General features: G+C 30.9%; 4 protein-coding genes across 5 annotated transcripts; 2 read left to right on the forward strand and 2 right to left on the reverse strand.

Annotated features, from left to right (window-relative positions):
* The first annotated feature begins 305 nt into the window (after positions 1–305).
* Positions 306–1512, forward strand: LOC123923300. Of its 2 annotated transcripts, none has more exons than XM_045975988.1 (2): positions 306–1254; positions 1379–1512. In XM_045975988.1, exon 1 carries the CDS (start codon positions 393–395, stop codon positions 1242–1244), a length of 852 nt encoding a protein of 283 aa, XP_045831944.1. In that variant the 5' UTR covers positions 306–392; the 3' UTR covers positions 1245–1254; positions 1379–1512. The 2 variants fall into 2 exon arrangements, with proteins under 2 accessions (XP_045831944.1, XP_045831943.1); XM_045975987.1 differs by having other exon boundaries at positions 308–1254; positions 1374–1512.
* A 272-nt stretch (positions 1513–1784) lies between these two features.
* LOC123922495 lies at positions 1785–4137 on the reverse strand. Its single transcript, XM_045975211.1, has 2 exons — positions 4132–4137; positions 1785–3005 (listed from the first exon to the last, which is right to left on the reverse strand). The coding sequence occupies exons 1-2, from the start codon at positions 4135–4137 to the stop codon at positions 1785–1787; spliced, it is 1227 nt and encodes a 408-aa protein (XP_045831167.1).
* An 8392-nt stretch (positions 4138–12529) lies between these two features.
* Positions 12530–13864, forward strand: LOC123922496 (protein GRAVITROPIC IN THE LIGHT 1-like). Its single transcript, XM_045975212.1, has one exon. The coding sequence runs from the start codon at positions 12530–12532 to the stop codon at positions 13862–13864; it is 1335 nt and encodes a 444-aa protein (XP_045831168.1).
* Positions 13865–14264: 400 nt separating this feature from the next.
* LOC123882156 (transcription repressor OFP17-like) lies at positions 14265–15453 on the reverse strand. Its single transcript, XM_045930965.1, has one exon. The coding sequence runs from the start codon at positions 15039–15041 to the stop codon at positions 14493–14495; it is 549 nt and encodes a 182-aa protein (XP_045786921.1). The 5' UTR covers positions 15042–15453; the 3' UTR covers positions 14265–14492.
* Between the last annotated feature and the right edge of the window lie 2811 nt (positions 15454–18264).

Raw genomic sequence — 18264 nt, forward strand, 5'->3', positions numbered from 1 at the left:
TGGGTGTTTGTGTGAGTGGGTGAGAATGAGATGATTCAGATAAATAGCAGGAGAGAGTGAGGAAGGAGATAGAGAAGAGAAAATTTGGGATTTGTGGTTTTGAGAGTGAGGAAGAGATAGGTTCTGAGAGAGAGTGAGGAAGAAATACGGAAGAGTTCTCCAGAACGCTCTCCAGAACGCAAGAACAGAGAGAATGATTTTTTTGTTTTTTTTTAATAATAAATAGAAAGGTTTAATTATTATAATAATTATAATTATTTTATTTTAGTGGGGGTGGGGGGAAGAATGAAAGTGAAGAAAAAATTGGGGGGGAAACAAAAATATAGTGGGGGAAAGAATGGAAGTGGAGTAAAAATTGGTAGTGAGCTACATTTAGTTATATTCACACAAAGATGAGGAATAGATTGAAGTATAGAAAGTTACATAAACTTGTCTTCACACATTACAACATGAAGCTGAAAATGAGACAAGAAATGAGGAGAAGTCAAGAAGAAATAGAAACAAGTTTTGATCCTATAAATCTTAACTATATATTTCAAGAAGATCCTTTATCTGAATGGATAGAAGAGAGAGAAAATCCATTATTGGATGGAGTTCAAAATGCAGAATGGTTGCATATAGAAGATACAGATGATGAGATTGTGGAAGTTGATGATGATAACAATGGATCAAATGATGGTGGTTTAAGTCCACCAAGCGGTAACAGTGGTAATGGGGGTGGTAATGAAGAAGTTGGCGAAGGTGGTGGTGGTGGTGGTGGTGGTGATGATGAAGAAGATGCACCAGAAGACCATGATCCATACGGTGAAACACCACCTATTTATAGGCGTTATAGAAATTTGACTGATATGGATCGTTCTGATGGTTCACTACTTAACAGTGGAGGAGATGTGTCACATTCTAGATCAAGAAGAGGTAAAAGGAAACAAAATGTTCCACTTGAAGATTCTTCTTCTTCTAGTATTGCTCAAAGTTTTAGTGACTTTGGGATTGGTGATTCTTCTCAAAATAGTCAACAATCTTATCCGCCTATTTATCAATATCCTTATTTCAACTCATATAACCAATATGCAAGTGATCAAGCTCCTTCCAACTACCAACAAGCAATGAATTATCAAGATCCTTATTATGAACAATCAAGTGGTGGATTTTTTGGTTATGTCTTTGGGCAAGGAGCTACACAAGATGATAGCCAGAGTGAAAGTACAAGTAATGCTCCTCCACGTCATTCCACCATGTGGTAAAAAGTATCATGTAAGTTATATTTTAAAAAATTTAAATTTATATTCAGTTAATTTTTATGATGGGAAATATAAATACTCTTGAGTTATTAAGATATTTGATTATTAATTTTTCTTTCTTTTTTTTTGCAGCGAAGACCATATATTTATATGGAGACAAATATGATGTTGCTTTTCAAAGTCAAAATTGCAACTTAGTGCATTTATCTATTTGTGATGTATTAATTGTATTAGTATTTGCATAAACAATTATGAATGTTATTTATGTTAATGTTTCTTCCATTCGAGTCAAGGTTATATTATTCATAAATAAGACACAATGTCTTAAAAATGAATTAAAATTGACATAGAATTATAAGTAAAAGATATATAAGGAATTACAATCATTATAGTATTTTTTTTGTGTTTGTGCGGATAAAAAATTATTTCACGCTGCAACGACCGCAATTGCATCGCAGTGTCTGCATTAGCCGCAATCGCAACACCTGCAACCGCAACCGCATCCACGACCGCAACCGCAATTTAAAACCTTGCTAGCAAGCCTTAGTTATATTTTAGCTTTCTTGGAGATGTAAGGTGTGAAAGACGCACCTTTCTCACATCCTTAACTTTCCCTGTTGGCGCCCAAGCTTGTTTTATTTTCTTCATATCATCGATTACCACATGTCGCAATTGTGTTACAGAAACAGTGTAAGAGTCTAAATCAACCTGGTGCAAGTTGCCCTCCACACCACTCCCATGATTTACCTCGTGATTTGGTGTAGGTTGTGCAATAGATGTTTCTTCCAACTGCATTTTAGGAACCAACAAACTCTCATTTTCATGAATAGGCTGTTGACTACCTGTATTTGCTTGTTGCTTCTGAGTCCCATGATCCTTATGATTTCTATTTCCATGGTCCTCATGATTTGCAAGAGTCTCATGAATATGTTCAGGAGTAGCAATTTCCTCATGAGTAACCGCTCCTTCCATATTATCAATTATTGGAGGACACCTATCTTCTGGTTGTACCTTATCAATGCTAATAACCTCCCCATCAACAATAGTTCTCAGTGTATTAGAATCCACAAATCCTAAAAGAGGGTTATTATCAACACATTTGTGAGTAGCCACATTATTTATTCCATGCACGGCAAATTGATCAATAGAATCATCGATAATAACTTCAGCTTGATCAATTTGATTCTTATTTCGAGTAGCCAAAACCTCTTTTTGAATAGGAATATATTTAGAAGAAAAACTATGTCCAATACACTGAAAATGTGTACAAAAGAGTGGAAGATTCTCATATTCAACATTAACAAGAAAAGCATAACCTTCTCTTTCAACCCAAATTCTATTTCTTATTTTAGTAGATAGATCAATATCAATTAGAACTCGTGCAAAATGACCAAAAGATCTATAAAAGAAACTCTTACTTGTAAAAGCATCGAGACTGACCGGAGTTCCAAGACTATTAGCAATAGCAAAAAGAATCTTTGGACGCCAATATTCTTGAGGAAGACTCAAGAAACGAACCCAACATTGAGTGGTTGTTGGCTTATAATAATTTGGATTGTAATTCGGAGACCAAGCAAATAATTTCAGAAACCCGGGTTTAAGGCTCCAAGAAGACACTGCACGAACACTTCGAAGGTCTTCTATCGAAGAGAATTTAAATTCATAGAATCCATTTCCTAGAGAAACAATGCCCCATCTTCCTAAAGGCTTCCAAATATTGGTCAATTTGGCACGCAAGTCATGAAGTGTGAAAGGTAGATCACCCTTTGATAATAACAGTCGACCGTGAAGATGATTTTAACAATCCTCCAAACTTGCCTTATACTCTTCTTGAGGTATTTTAATAGCAATATCATATCATCTCCTTTTAAGCAAGGTTTTCGAAGATGGTTAAGAGGTACATCACAAACATTGTTTAAGGCTTGAGCAAAAGATAGTTTTTGTTTGCTGTTGAAACCTTCACAATCAGGGACTGGTAATTTTGCCACAAAAAATTTCTCCAAAGCATGTGATGCATTGGGATCATCATGTGCTTTAGAACCATTATTTCCCCCATTTGTAAATTTGTATCCACATCACCGATTGCAACAAAAGGTGAGGATTGATCTCCACAAATATATATATATATATATATATATATATATATATATATATATATATATATATATATATATATATATATATATATATATATATATATATATATATAGGGACAGAGAATTGATTTAACGATTCCTGTTGGTTTTCTTGAAGTGTGGTAACAAACGTAGGCGATGAATGTCATTAGTAGAGCTGTAAAAAGGGCCTTAAGGGACCGGCCCTTTAAGGGGCGGACCCACTTATTCCTGATTATTAATTTTATTTAAATTTTAAACACAGTTTTTTTAGGGTGCCGATCGTGGACAGTGCTGATTGAAGAAAACGAGAATAAGTTCACGACACTAGAAAAATTGTTTAAAATTTAAATAAAATTAATAATCAGGAATACGTGGGTCCGCCCCTTAAAGGGCCGGCCCCTTAAGGCCCTTTTTACAGCTCTAGTCATTAGTAAAAGGTATCGGTATGTTTGTATGTTCCATTCTCTGTTTCTTATTATTTGATTTTGGGCGGTAGTGATTATGATTGATTAAATAGTGTGATTTTTTTAGATTAATATAAAGTGCAGTTTTGTACCCAAAAAAGATAAAATAAAGTGAAGTGATATTTTTTTTTTTTGTTTTCTTAGAGAGAAAAAAAAATTATAGTTGAAATTTGAATTGAACATGTTTTCTTAGGTGGTCCTTTTTTTTATAAGGTTGTTATTGGTTTTTTTAAATTATATATGTTTATAATTATTTGGGTGTAAATTAGTAATGAGTGCGTAGTGTTTAATTAAATTCACCAATCTAACCTTCATTTTCTTAGTTTTAAATAATAAATATAGGAATTTTTTTGTCCAAAATGAAAAGGTCTGCATTGTTACTTTACACCTTAATGTTTTTATATAGTTGTAAATTAGCAAACCTCTATATATATATATATATATATATATATATATATATATATATATATATATATATATATTAATAAAATGTTTTGGTGAAAAAAATAGGGGACCGGCCGCCATTGGTCACGTGTCACAAATTTACAATCTATATTTTAAAGGTCAGTTTTAAGTTTTACTAACTACTCTCTCCGTCCCTTTTTGTAAGAGCTACTTTGACTAAAATATACTATTTATTTATCTTATTTTGACCGTATTATTACTAATATATAGATGTAAATATTAACATATAAGATATTGTTTAATTTATTTTGATGAGTATTTTCAAAATATTAAATTTTTATTATTTTTACTAATAAACGATTAAACATATTAAAAATCAAAATTGTGCATTTACATACGTGCACTAGTTAAACTATATCTTATATTTATATTTATGCATGAAGGAGTAATAGACAAAGAATAGTTGATAACATTTGTGAGTAAAGTGAAAATAAATTCTTTATGGGCCCATATTGAGAAGAATAGTACCTTGGCCAATATAATGATGTTTTGTCTCTAGGCCTCCCATGTGTCTTTTATATCCCCAAATATTCCAATTTTTCCTTACTAAAAACTTCGGTTTGCAAAAACCGAAGTTTTTTCTAATTCAAATTCAGGAAAAATTCGGTTAACAGAAACCGAATTTTTTTTTTTCAAGGCAAAAAAAATTCGGTTCGTAGCAACCGAAACTTTTATTGAAGGGCAAAACAGTAAATTCCAGAGAGAAAAAGTACCATGAGACCTAAAGAGAAAACATCCGATATAATGGGCCAACAATAAACTAGCAAGTAGCAACCCAAGATGAAGTTTGAACAAAAGAATCATTTTGTAATTACTGATTTATTTTTTTTTGGAAAGGCTACTAAAATTTTATTAAATTAAAAGTTATGCAATTGGTTAAAAACTAATTTGCATTCTGGTGGTAAACTCTTCATAACGGTAAAGATGTTTGTTTTTTCAATTGTCAAAGAGGTATATAATATATATCAATGGGCCGACGATCTTGCTATCTGAAGTTGATAAATGAATTCGTAATTTTGTCTAGTCAATCGACACTGAGAAACGTATAATTAAAATGATCATCCTTATTTTTTATTGGAGTGGTGTGGTTTTTTTTTTAAATGGATTTTGCAAACTAAGATTGGATATGGATTGGTTAGTAATTTGGATAGCCAAATTTTTTGCACACCCCTAATCTTAGGTCCATCAAAAATATTAATAAAGATGTTATGCTTCGATTCACTTGAAATTATTCACTTCTGATCAACATTGGACTACTCTTTTGAGGGCTCGTACCAAAATAGGTAATGGCCACATTACTTATCATATTGACTCTTCCATTTGGTCTTTCATAAAATCTCACTTGCATTTTGTTCCTCTTGATCAACAAATACATTGGCCTAAAATCATATGGCCTATAATGTAATGGCTAGAGGTTGCAATTTAGCTTACAAATGTTAATTATGTTGTACTAACTCGGATGCTAGTCATAATCTTTTTCTTGATTGTAGGTTTACTCATGGCTATGGGTTGGTTCTATTCTACAAATGCAAGTCAATTATATATTATATAGTACTGACAGTAATTTTGAACTAGTGTGATCGTGGTTGGTCTCATCGATGCAAAGAGGTTGTGCTCGCACCCATTAATTGTTAATATCATCGATACTAATTGAATTATATGCAAGATTTTCAAATCCTTAAATCTTTTTCCGTCAAAGTTCACGTACCTTCACAAGGCCCCAATGATTAAAAAAGTTTATTGGCATCCTCCAAAGTTACTTGATTAAGTGTAGTATTGATGGTGCAACACTCGGTAGTCTTGGGATATCTGATTGTGGTGGTATTATTAGGGATTTCTTACCCCGGGCTCTTCTCGTATGTTTAAGTCCTACCATAAATGTTCTCTTTATCATGCTTGTGATCAATGAAACAAATGAGAATTGGTCAATGTAGTACAACATGTGTAGATAAGAAAAACCTTTGTAACTTAGTTGTTTTCATCCTCTTGTTCTCATGCAATGTCCTTCAATGCCTTTCTATACTATTCTCTATATTTTTGAGGCCTGCAATTGTTATAAAAGCAAAGTTATCATTGTCTCCGACACTTCCCTTGATGTGTACACTTTTTCAAGACCTTAAATTTGATCCTTTGTCCCACCACATATGGAGCTTTGATAGTGATATTGGAAATGTGAGGGGTGAAAATGTGCAGGCAATTGTACCTTTTAGGTCCTCATTTTTCTCAATTATTCAACTAATATGAATAAAGCTGACACTTTCTTTCTTCTTTCTTTTGTCATTAACTTTTTTGATTTTGACATAAGAAATTTAATCATGTGATATATGAATTTATTTACTCTTGTTCAAATAGATAATGTCTTGAATTAGATACTCTCAATTGTGATATTCATTAGAGATAGCGCAGTCAATATTCGGATTTAGATTTCTCGCGGTAACTGCGTCACTCGGTTATTGGTCTAAGCTGTCTAATTTGAGATCAACGACTGATATTATATTCAGTTGATTTTATTTGTAAGTAACTTAAAGTCTTAAACCGTCAGATCTCTGATAAATGAATGTGATTTAAAACAGCATGATATTTCAACTGCAGGCAATCTTGGTCGGTGAATATTCACCCTTTTCGAACTTTTTGTTTTTATATATTTTTTTTTGTTTTTAACTAGGCCAAAGATTTCACATGAGAAATTTTTTACCGGAAAGGATCTACTCTCATAATGTTTACTATGCCAGCTATTCATGAGTTTTCTTTTTCTTGGCTTTCACCACCATGCTCCGAGGATCAGTTATATTATCATGTGGTTTCATCCCCTTCCCAATCGCAATTGGTTCCGTGGTAATTGAAGCTAAAATTTATTAATTTATATACAAAAATTATGGTTTATCAGCACGCTTCTTCAATTTCAAAGGATAACATTGTCTTTTCAATATGTTTATCCCATAGATTGGTCTACATATTGTATGAGCCTCAGGGTGTTTGGCTTATTTTTGTAAATGAACTAGTAATAAAATTAATGAGTAAATTTATACCATGTGACAAAAAAAATTATAATTAATAAAATTATATTATTTATTCAATTAATATTATAAATTTAAGGCCTAAGAAAATGTGAGGCTCAAGAAGGCTGCCTGCCTCACTTGCCTCCCTCTTGGGCATGGGCAGGCCTTGACACATATGTTTTTGTTTAAAGTAAATTAGAGTCATCCCCCTTGACATAAGCTTTTAAGGAAAGAGAGTAGGAGAATATAATTTAAGCATCTTTCAAAAAATGAGATTATAACTTACTCTTTTGTTCAAGTCCTTTAATTGATAAAACTATAGTAATTTGAGCTATATGCTTAGGCCGGCCCAAGCCCAACAATGGAAAATGAAATTTTATTTTTTAGAAGAATCTCAAATCGAATGAGTTAATGGCTGGGGAGATTTGATCCTTTAGCCTTTACTATACCATGTCTTTCTGTTTTGTAACCATACAATTATCCATACTCATTTCCAACTTATGATTAACTATTAGTTGAATAACAAAAACACAAATGACATGTTTACAATTTGGTATATAATATTTTTTTTGCCACAATCTTTTTGCCTCCTCTACCACTACATTTTGTCTCCTCTATCAAAATTTCGGAGTTGTATTTGTTATGATCTCAAAATATAATATAATTTGTTCGTCTTGTACAAATATTTGATTTTTATTAATAATATATTTATCGGTAAAAAAAAACAACTCAAAATATAATGATATAGATTTATCAAATGTTTCAAAAGGATTTTGAAAACTCTTTGATTTATTTTCCTCTTGAGGGTAGATCAGCCTTTTTAACATTTAACTTATTTTTTATTATTTTTTCTTTGTCGTTATCTTTCTTATTTTAATTTTAATATATTTTCTCTTTCTTCTACTTTTTTTTTTATGCAATTCTACTAATCTTCTATTTCTTACTTTAAATTTTAAATTTTAATATTTTATTTGCACTCTCTCTTTAATTTTTTATTACTTTCTTTTTTCTTTCAACTTTTAATCTTTTTTTATTCTCTTTCAATTTCTCATTAATGTTGTTATTTTCTTTCAATTTTTTTTTTTTTAATTAAGAACATAAAGACATTAAAGTCATGCCTCTAGCTCATATATAATTTTTTTAAAAAAAGAGGAGAAAATATATACAAAATAGGAGGGTCAAACCATATCCAGAAAACATTATAAAAATATTTCATTAATGTTGTTATTTTAAATTTCATGGTTTTCAAATTTAAAATGAGTACTCCGATGCAACTATAAGCACATAAAATCCACAAACACGGTTCAAATATTTTAATGGATTTTCACATATATTATTTTTATATAGAAATACTACATCAATGTTGTTATTTTGAATATACATGTGTTTTCAAAATATCAGATCGATGTTATCATATCATGATATAAAAATTTGTTTATACAAATATAATTATAGATTTGCAACCGGTGCAGTGTCCCCATGAGCTTAGCTCAATTGGTTGGGACATCAGCATTTTATATGCAGGAGCCAGGGTTCGAATCCTGGACACTCCACTTATCCATCTTTAAAGGTGGAATTTCAAGCCACTAGGCTACCTGACCAAAAAAAAAAAAAAAAAAAACTATATTTATAAACTATTAACAAATTTATTATATTTCTTAATATTAATGTAAAAACTATAAACCCTAAACTCCTTCTCATAGCGAGTAGAGTAACATTTCTCCATATGATGAATTTTGTTGATTGATGAACATCGTTGTTTAGGACTTTTTTTGTGACAGCACAATTTAATAGACAAATAAATTAATAAGTTTAAAATATGCATATGGATGAAGTTGCATCACTAATTTTCCTAACAAACTCAAGGTTTTCAAGAAACAGATGACCCAATGTAAAGATCCTCTTTAGACACAGATGACACAATGTAAAGCTAAGACCAGTCATTTGGTTAGAATTAAAAATTTTGAAAGCTAACACCACTGATATTGAATCAGTTTCCAACCAAATGTTTTTCCAATTCCTGTTGTGAGACACTTCAATTGCCCTCATTGCACCACATAGCCCAGCTTGAAAAGCTGATGCAGTACCTAAAGGTTATGCAAAACAATAGATCAAATATGCCACATGATTCCTAAATATATCGCCACAAGAAGCCAAACCAGTGCTCCCTTTTATAGCCCTGTCAATATTGCATTTTAACCAGTTAATCAAAGGGGGCTTCCAAAGAACTTCTTTGATCACAGTATTGATTGAATGGTGAATGGAGACATTGAAACTTCTTCAAAATAGTAAAGTCTCTAATCGAGAGGAATAAAGTTAAGGTAACAATGCCCCACAGTGATGATGAGAACTTTAACATATATTTGTTTTACGGTGTTCTTTTGAATTAAAAACCTATGTACAAAATTCGACATAGAATTATATCAAATAATAAATTAACGAGAAATGTTAAAAAAAATGACTAATAATATATTTAAATAAAGAATACGAAAAACTTATTTAATTTGACTGAAGCGTTAAAATGTACTAAACTTAGGAGTATTTCACCACTATAGATCACTTATCCGGTGAAGTTGGCCGGTCTCATATAGCTAATACACTTCAAAATACAACAATCATTTTTTTGCTAGCACTACACTTTCATGAATTATTAAGAACTAGAAAACCACCTTTTAGATGCTCAAAAGAACTAATTAGTTTTACCTTGCTTACTCCCAAAAGATAAAGGTGGTTTGGGGTTTAAAGAATCTAAATTTTTTCAACCAAGCTTTACTTTGTAAATGAAAGTGGAGAGGTTTGTGTGATCATAATACTTTATGTACCAAACTATTAGAGCATAGAGATGAGAGTTTGGCTGATAATTTTTTGCACTCTAATCTTAGCAATGTCAAAGGTCAATCTTTGGTGGCGTGATATTATGAAGATTGGGGGAATTGAGAATGATGCGTGGTTTAGGACTAATGTGAGCAATGGTGCAGATAACAGATGATGGGGACTTACTCAATCAGGTATTTTTTCGGTGAATTCGACGTACGAGTTCCTTCACTTTCACGAAGTTGTTGTGGCTATTGATATAAACGTAGTAAAAACTCTACAACAATTATGGTTAAATGATGTTCCATCCAAAGTGAGCATTTTTTGATGGGGGTTATTATTATCAAGACTTCCAACTCGCATGACATTAACATTTATTAGGAATATTTACGGTAATGTAGTAAGATTGATACTAATTAACATTATTAGTATTATTATTATTATTATTATTATTATTATTATTATTATTATTATTATTATTATTAGTGGTTAGTTGTCAACATTTTTTAGTAATAATGTTTATGTTTCTTTTCTTTTTTTTAATGAAAAAATTGTTTATGTTTCTTTTGTTTTTTATAGGGTATTTTTTTTATAATTATTTATATATTCTTATTTTTATGCGGTTTCTTCTTATTTTTCTATATTTTTTCTATAATTTTTTTATTGACTAAACTTTCTATAATGTTTTTATTGTTTTTCCCCCTATTTTTAGGCGCATAAATTGTTATGTTTTGTTTCTATATATAATTTATTTTGTTCCTATTTTTTAGTATATCATTTTTTTTGTATATATCTTATATTTTTTCTATATAGTTTTTAGTTTTTTTTTATTAAAATTATAATGAAGGATATAAAATTTGCAACGTAGTTAAAAATAATAAGGATAAATTAATAACTTTGGGGTAATCGATTTTAATATATTAGTAATAGATTTTAAACATCTATAAAAACCGTTCAAATTAAAATTTAAAAGTTTAAAGATAAGTAAACAAATTTGATTTTAGCAGAAGTTAAAATTACGTGTAAGAAAAATTTTATAGAACTAAAAATTTAATAAAAATGGCTAAACTTAAATTTTTTATTTTATTTTTTTTATCATTTCGCTTCATTGATGTACAGTGTACTACTGAGTCTTTAATAATTTAAATTTGGGTCTTGTTAAGATATCTCAATATAGAAACTCAATATTTAATGTTATAAAAAATTTAATGTTTCAAAAGTTAAAATACATAAATTAACATTTAATAATTTCTATTTTTACTTCCTTAACATGTGCCTTAAGGACACAAGTTAACATTCTCCTTTAAATTTTAAATCCTTCCATAGTTTAGTTTAGGTGCTACACTTTGCACGTTTTTTCCTGCAACTGCATACTCTCTCTCTCTCTGTCTCTGTTGATAAAATAACTTTTCAGTTTTGAAACAACACACCACTCATATTGAGATTCCCGATTCAACTCTTTTTCCCAAACACCCAAAAGTCCAAAACAACACCAACGTCAACAAAACAATAAATTAACGCAATTAATACTTTATTAAATAATTCTCACATTTCACGGAGTTACTGTTCCTTACATTCACTCAAAGTTCTGCTAATTTTTATCGACGTTAGTTGGTTCGATTGTAATTGACTTAATGACGCTAAATTTAATAGAGAGAAATATGGTTCCATCTCTTTTCAATGAAAGAGGACTGAAACTACTTGACGAAACTAGGTCAATAATAAGCTCGATGAAATGAATTGTTCGAAATAACTTGAATTTAATTTTTTATAAAAGTAATTTTAATAAAATTTTACAATCGAAGTTTAAATTACCAGATCCATTCCCAAAAAACGAGAGGGTTTATTTTGTACCAAAAAAAAAAATATTCTAAACTTTCAAATGTCAGAAAAGCAGAACAACATGCCAAACACCACCACTCAATCTCAACTCCATCCAACGTTCTCCTGCTTCTCACTTCTTGTTCATCTCTTCACTTTCTCTTACCGGTGAGATTTTACCATACATTGTTGTTCCCTTGCTCTAAACTAAACCTTAGTTTTTGTTCTCTTTTGTTATTGTTGTTATTGTTGATGATGATGATGATGATGTTTTTTTAATGTTGCTATGTTTGAATGCAACAATGGCTTGTTTCATTGAGTGTTGAAGTGTAACATTGTTCCCTAAATAGTGATAAAAATCTAACCTTTATATCTTTTTTTTCCAAAAAGGGTACATTTTTAATTAATTTTTGTTTAGGTAAGAAAACCCATTTCATCAAATGTACTATTTTGCATGATTTTGCATTTTTTATTTTTTGCATTTTTGTTGAAGTGAAGATCAAGGGTCACTTTTAGATTGATGTGTTCAAGTTCAAAATTTGAACTTTTTTACAATGGAATTATCAACAAACACTAAACAAGTGAAACCCAACTCAAACATATCAGAAATGGTTTACAAATTTGCCAAAGTTTGTAAATTGAAATCTATTGGGGTTTTCACTTCTGAAAACCCCAATCTTCAACATTTGCATAGACCCATTTTCAATGAGTCTCTTCTGAGTGGAAATAGCAATGAGGAAATCAAATGCAATGTCGAAAAAGTTCATCCTCAGAGTCACAAGATTGAAGTGAAAACCAAAGAGGAATCTTGTGGTGATTTGGTGATCTTGAATAATATATTTGATGCTGTTTTGGATTTGAAATTTGCATATCTTGAGCTACAAAAAGCTCACATTCCGTATGATCCGAAGAAGATTGTTGCTGCTGATGATATTGTTGTTGCTGAGATTGAGAAGCTTTGCAAGTTCAAGAGTGAGTATAAGGAGAAACAATCTAAGAAGGCGATTATCAATGTTGAACTATCTGATCTTTTGATGAATGAAATTGTGGCGAAGGAGGACTTTTTAGGGAAGCTTAAGTCTCGAAAAAGTGCGAAAGATTCTAAGATTCTTCGGTTGCGACACTTGCTTAATGATTTGGAAATAGGGAATGAAAATCTGAATGAGAAACTCAGACAGATTAGGTTAGAGCATAGGAAAAAAGAAAGTGTTTTGACTGTTGCTAAGTTTCAAGATGTTTTTAAGGCTGCTTCGAAATCTATCCATGATTTTGCAAAACCGTTGATTAGCTTGATGAAAGCTTCAGGTTGGGATCTTGATATGGCAACAAAGTCGATTGAAAGCGATGCTGTTTATTCGAAAAAATGTGACAAGAAATATGCTTTCGAGGCCTACATTGCACGAAGAATGTTTCACAGTATTGCATTAACTTCCTATGACGTGAGTGATGTTATGAAGTTCGATGATCCGTTTGACGCACTAATGGAGAATCCATATTCAGATTTTGCGAAATTTTGTCAAACGAAGTATCTTCTGGTTGTTCCACCCGAAATGGAAGAGTCGTTCTTTGGCAATTTGGATTACCACAAATTCGTAATGAGCGGCAAGCACCCGAGAACAGAATTCTATCAACTATTTGTGAAAATGGCGAAATGGATTTGGGTTTTATTAAGATCAGCTGTCACAATCGATCCTAATGCAACAATGTTTTCTGTGAGCAAAGGAAGCATGTTCTCAAACTTGTACATGGAATCTGTTGAGAAAGAAAACGAGTTCGCAATTCTTTCGGATGAAGAACAAGCTACTTATAAAGTTCAGTTTATGATCATGCCAGGGTTTAAAATTGGATCGATCATTGTTAAGTCTCAAGTTTATGCTTCTCAACATCGTTCAAGCTCAATGGTGGCCACTTTAACTGGTAATTCGGCTTATAGAACCACATAACTTTGTGTTTTAATATTTTACCTTAGTTAGTCAACATAACAATGACTACTAGGATATGCTAGAAAATCGATCCACAAGCTCTTTATTTTGTAATCTTGAAGACCTTAATACCTGTTGTGTGTTTAGTTAACTTTAATTACTTCCCTGTATTTTCTTTTAATCCCTTTCAAATGTCTCTATCAAATGTAAATAGATGTTTAACTAAACTTTCTATGATGATTTCATTTTAATTTATTTTGTGGTCATCACTCATCAATGATTTCATTTTAATGTATATTACAGAAGAGATTAATTGCTATACACTCTCAGTGTAAACCTTTTTTACACATTAATCCAATCAAATTACACTATATTGTCATTTTTATAACATAGTTCTTCAAATCTCTAAACAGAAATCTACTTGACGTGATTTGATTGGATGCATTGTACTGTAACAAAAAATTACACTGTCAGTGTGTATAAATTAAATCCAGTACAGAACCACATTACTAAACTCATTCTAAAAAAATGTTCCTTACAAACCTTATTCTAAAAAAATTTGCTTACTTCCAATTTCTTGCAACTGCAAAACTGAAAACTTGTGTAAAAAGTATTCTTTTTTAAGTGATAATCTATTTATATTGTCTCCTTACTTCTTAAGCTTGTCATATTCCTCATTATCTGGAGAAAACAGGTCCTTGCAAAGCTCACCATAAAATCTAGAAACTAAACCAATGAAGACAGGACACTTAAGATTCTTCCAACAATATAGAAGTTCTTCAACATCCATCAAATCCTTAGGCTTCCCTTCTTCCACGATCATTTCCGCCAAATAGTTCTCGAAACTCCTGCATGCATCTTCCACTTCTTCGCTTGAAGCTTCACTTTTCGAAGCTTCCTTTTTGTTTGTCCTTACACGAGCTGGCGTAAGTGGTGATGGAAAGATTGGAGTTTCATGCACGTTGGAGGGACTCTTGAGGCTTGGCAATGTGACATAGTCTTTGGATTTCTTCGGAGAACAAAACACAGATAAGAAAGAAGACATTGGTTTCAATGGGGAAGAGGGTTTCTGGGATTTAGATTTTCTGAGAGCTCGTTTAAATACAAGTTTCTTGGGTTTGAGTTTGAAGAAAAAGATTAGTTTTTTGCATGGTTTGAGAAACTTGGATTTAAAGATACTCAATGCTTTCACTTTCATCTCTATCTAATAAGTAAAGGAGAGTATTGTTGAAGAAAGTTTAGTACTTTTGTAGGATGGTGGCTTTGTTGCTTGTACTAGGATCTTTGTTGAGACCAAAGTTGTTGTAGATGGAAAGAAAGTGGAAAGTGCAAAATGGATCTTATGCAATTGCAAATCTCAATCGTCTGACGGTCAGACGATTGAAATCTAGCCAAGTTTTTAATATTGGTTTGTTTGAGTTTATATGCAAGTCGTTTGATGAAGATTGAACAACTGAAATCAGACGACTTAGGGTTTCGCTTGTTGCGGGGAATCTAGTAGAGAGAGAGGGAGGGAGAGATTGTGATGTTAGTTAGAGAGGGGGGAGTATGATGATGTGTTGATTGAAAGGAAGTGTGGTATTTAATAAGTTGTGTTTGTTATGTAGGAATATAAGTTGGTGAGTGTGGGTTTCACGTTTTTGAGTGATGGAATTGGAATGGAAATGGCATGGACATTTCATTTCAACACATTGCACGCGTTAAGAGAAGCAGGCCTGTATTTAGCTGTAATGTGACAAACAAATTTGATTTATAAAAGCGATCGGAGGAGCTGGAACCACTTGATGTAAAAACTCACCTTCGAATTAGATTAAACAAAAAAAAAATGAAAATTTGATTTATAAAAGCATTTTTTTTACACAATAAAGTATTTTTTTTCAACACAATTGGTAGTTATTTGAGTCTTTTAATCATTTGGTTCAGAGTTTGATCTCTGATCAGTGTATGGAAAATATTTATTGGGAGAGGTCAACCCTTAAACGAATCATATGTCAATTGTTTGGATGATTATTAGTCTATGTAGGTTTTGTGTGGAAAACTTTAGTTTTTTGGGTCACCATTCTCTATGTAGTATGAGTATATGCAGAACCTCAATTGATTCAGCATTATTCTATGAGTGTGTTTGTTTGGATAATCTTCTATAATTTTTTTTTTGAGTCATCCATGATTTTCTTTTAAAATGAACAAGGGATATATATTTATTTAGCTTTTATAAGAAGGATCGATCATTAAATTTAGGGACATTATAATTAGTAGTGGAGTTGGTGACTAAAAGGAACTTCTGTTTTGTCTTGAGTATTGTCTCTCTTGTTAATTTTTGTCATGGCATGTTGCTGATGGTACAAAAAGATAATATAGTATAATATATTATATACGAGACAAGTGAAACAATTATTATATTTAAGAGATTAATTTCTTATAATTTATTTACGCATGTATTCAATAAAGGATTTAATTGATATGTAGTATAAAATAATTTTACACTGTCAACCAATACTAATCATGTTTTCCGCCACATTACTCCACTTCACCCCACTTTCTTGACATGACATGACAAAATGATGGTTATTTATTGGACGATCGTGTAAAACTATTTTACACCGTCAGTACATATCAATTAAATTCTTCAATATGTAGAAATATTTAGGAAGTAACTTAAAAAAAACATATAGTATCATGAAGTGATTTGATTAGTGCATGTGTAAAAAAAATTGTATGATGTATACAAATTAAATTCTATATTTATTTAATTAATTTTGATTAAAAAATTATATTTAATTAATTAACTACAAAGATTGCTTTTTAGCAGAACTGTGTAAAATAATATATTACGTGTTAAATTAAATAGAAACAAAGTTTTTTTTTATGTAGACGAAGTGACAATGTTCACCTGAAATTTACAAATACAACAGTGAAATTTTGAATTTAAACTTAGATAAAGATGTCTAAGATAACAATATTAACATTGTCTGAGCTATATCTTTCAAATGAAAAAAAAATAAAAAATTAGGCTTAACATATCTAAACTTATAATCTATAGGTGATTATCTTGTTCTATTCAAATGTGCTTTGTCTTTCCTACCAATTTTACTTCCTGAAGACTCTCCTTCAAATATCATTTTTAAAATTGATTACTTTTTGGGGGATGAGGCTCATATGGGACACTGTTTGTTTAGATCGTAGTAAAGGAGGGTTAGGAGTTTAGAGAGTATAGAAAGTTAATTTTTCTCTCTTAGAAAAATGTATAGTAAATTAAAAGGTTTTCTAGTTTAAGAGTGCGTTTGATCTGTTAAAAAATATGAGACTTGACAATATAAGATATATAGGGCGCACTAACCATTTACAATAATACTATTATTTTGCACAGTAACCAGTTTTATGGTCTTCACTCTTTTTCTAAAGAATCGCATGACTTTCATAATTTTGATTTGATTAGTTATTTTAGACGGAATGGTAGGTAAATACTACATAAAATTTACCAAAATAAATAGGGGATCTTGAATTCGAACCATGGACACTACAAATATCCGACCTAATAATTGTAGTATTTGTCGATTGAGCTAAAACTTAATTTGATTAGTATTTTATATCACATTATTATTCAATATTTTTAGTCTTAAGGCAATAATGCGAGTGTTAGGTGCCTTTTTATTTTATGAAACAATGTTGCTAATCTAATTGATCTTCTTCTTTTCTAAATGGGTTTCTCCTGCTCTTTTTTATATTATAAGAAGGTTAAGTTGGGTGGGTTAAGTAGGGCTAGGACATTTTCTGCAAATATTAATTTAAGCAATTTTGTACATTAAGAAAATTGTTGCTAACCATGATGCTAATTGAGAGCTAGAAAACAACATACCGTTCAGGTTGGATTCTAAGTACATATTTAAAGCCATGATAGGTATACCACATACCTACTAATATTATATATTCCCACAATTTCTTAATATTTTCATAATATTATTCGGTATTCACTATTTCTTGTTTAACATCTAACGCCGCCACATTTTTTTAATGTAAATTGTTTAAGAAGTACAGTATCAGTTCAATAATAAGAATTTGACTTTGTACAATTTCAAAGAATATGATAAGAATAAATTTGATGTTTTCACGAGATACGCGTAGTTTATGGTTTAATTTTTTTTACTATGAGTTATAATTTGTTGAAGAAATTCAAAAATGTTGTTTAACATAATTTTTTTCATAGTAATGTACCATAAGTATTATGTTTACATTGAAAAATATTTTCACATTCGTCGAAGAAAAAATATTACTCTTTTTTTTTTTTTTTTGTGTTTCAAATATCACATTGGCTTACAGTAAACTTCAATTTTATGGCAGATTTATCGTGCTTACCACTTGAGAAATGTAAAAGCTGGAGAGGAGTAGTTATGAAAATATAGTAGGTATGTTAAGTAAGTGTG

The sequence above is a fragment of the Trifolium pratense genome, linkage group LG4 (assembly GCF_020283565.1).
Source record: "Trifolium pratense cultivar HEN17-A07 linkage group LG4, ARS_RC_1.1, whole genome shotgun sequence".
NCBI lineage: Eukaryota > Viridiplantae > Streptophyta > Magnoliopsida > Fabales > Fabaceae > Trifolium > Trifolium pratense.

What these genes read in the sequence shown, in the direction of transcription:
- LOC123923300 (XM_045975988.1), top strand. Translation starts at nt 393, where the DNA reads ATGAGGAATAGATTGAAGTATAGAAAGTTACATAAACTTGTCTTCACA.
- LOC123922496 (XM_045975212.1), top strand. Translation starts at nt 12,530, where the DNA reads ATGGTTTACAAATTTGCCAAAGTTTGTAAATTGAAATCTATTGGGGTT.
- LOC123882156 (XM_045930965.1), bottom strand. Translation starts at nt 15,041, where the DNA reads ATGAAAGTGAAAGCATTGAGTATCTTTAAATCCAAGTTTCTCAAACCA.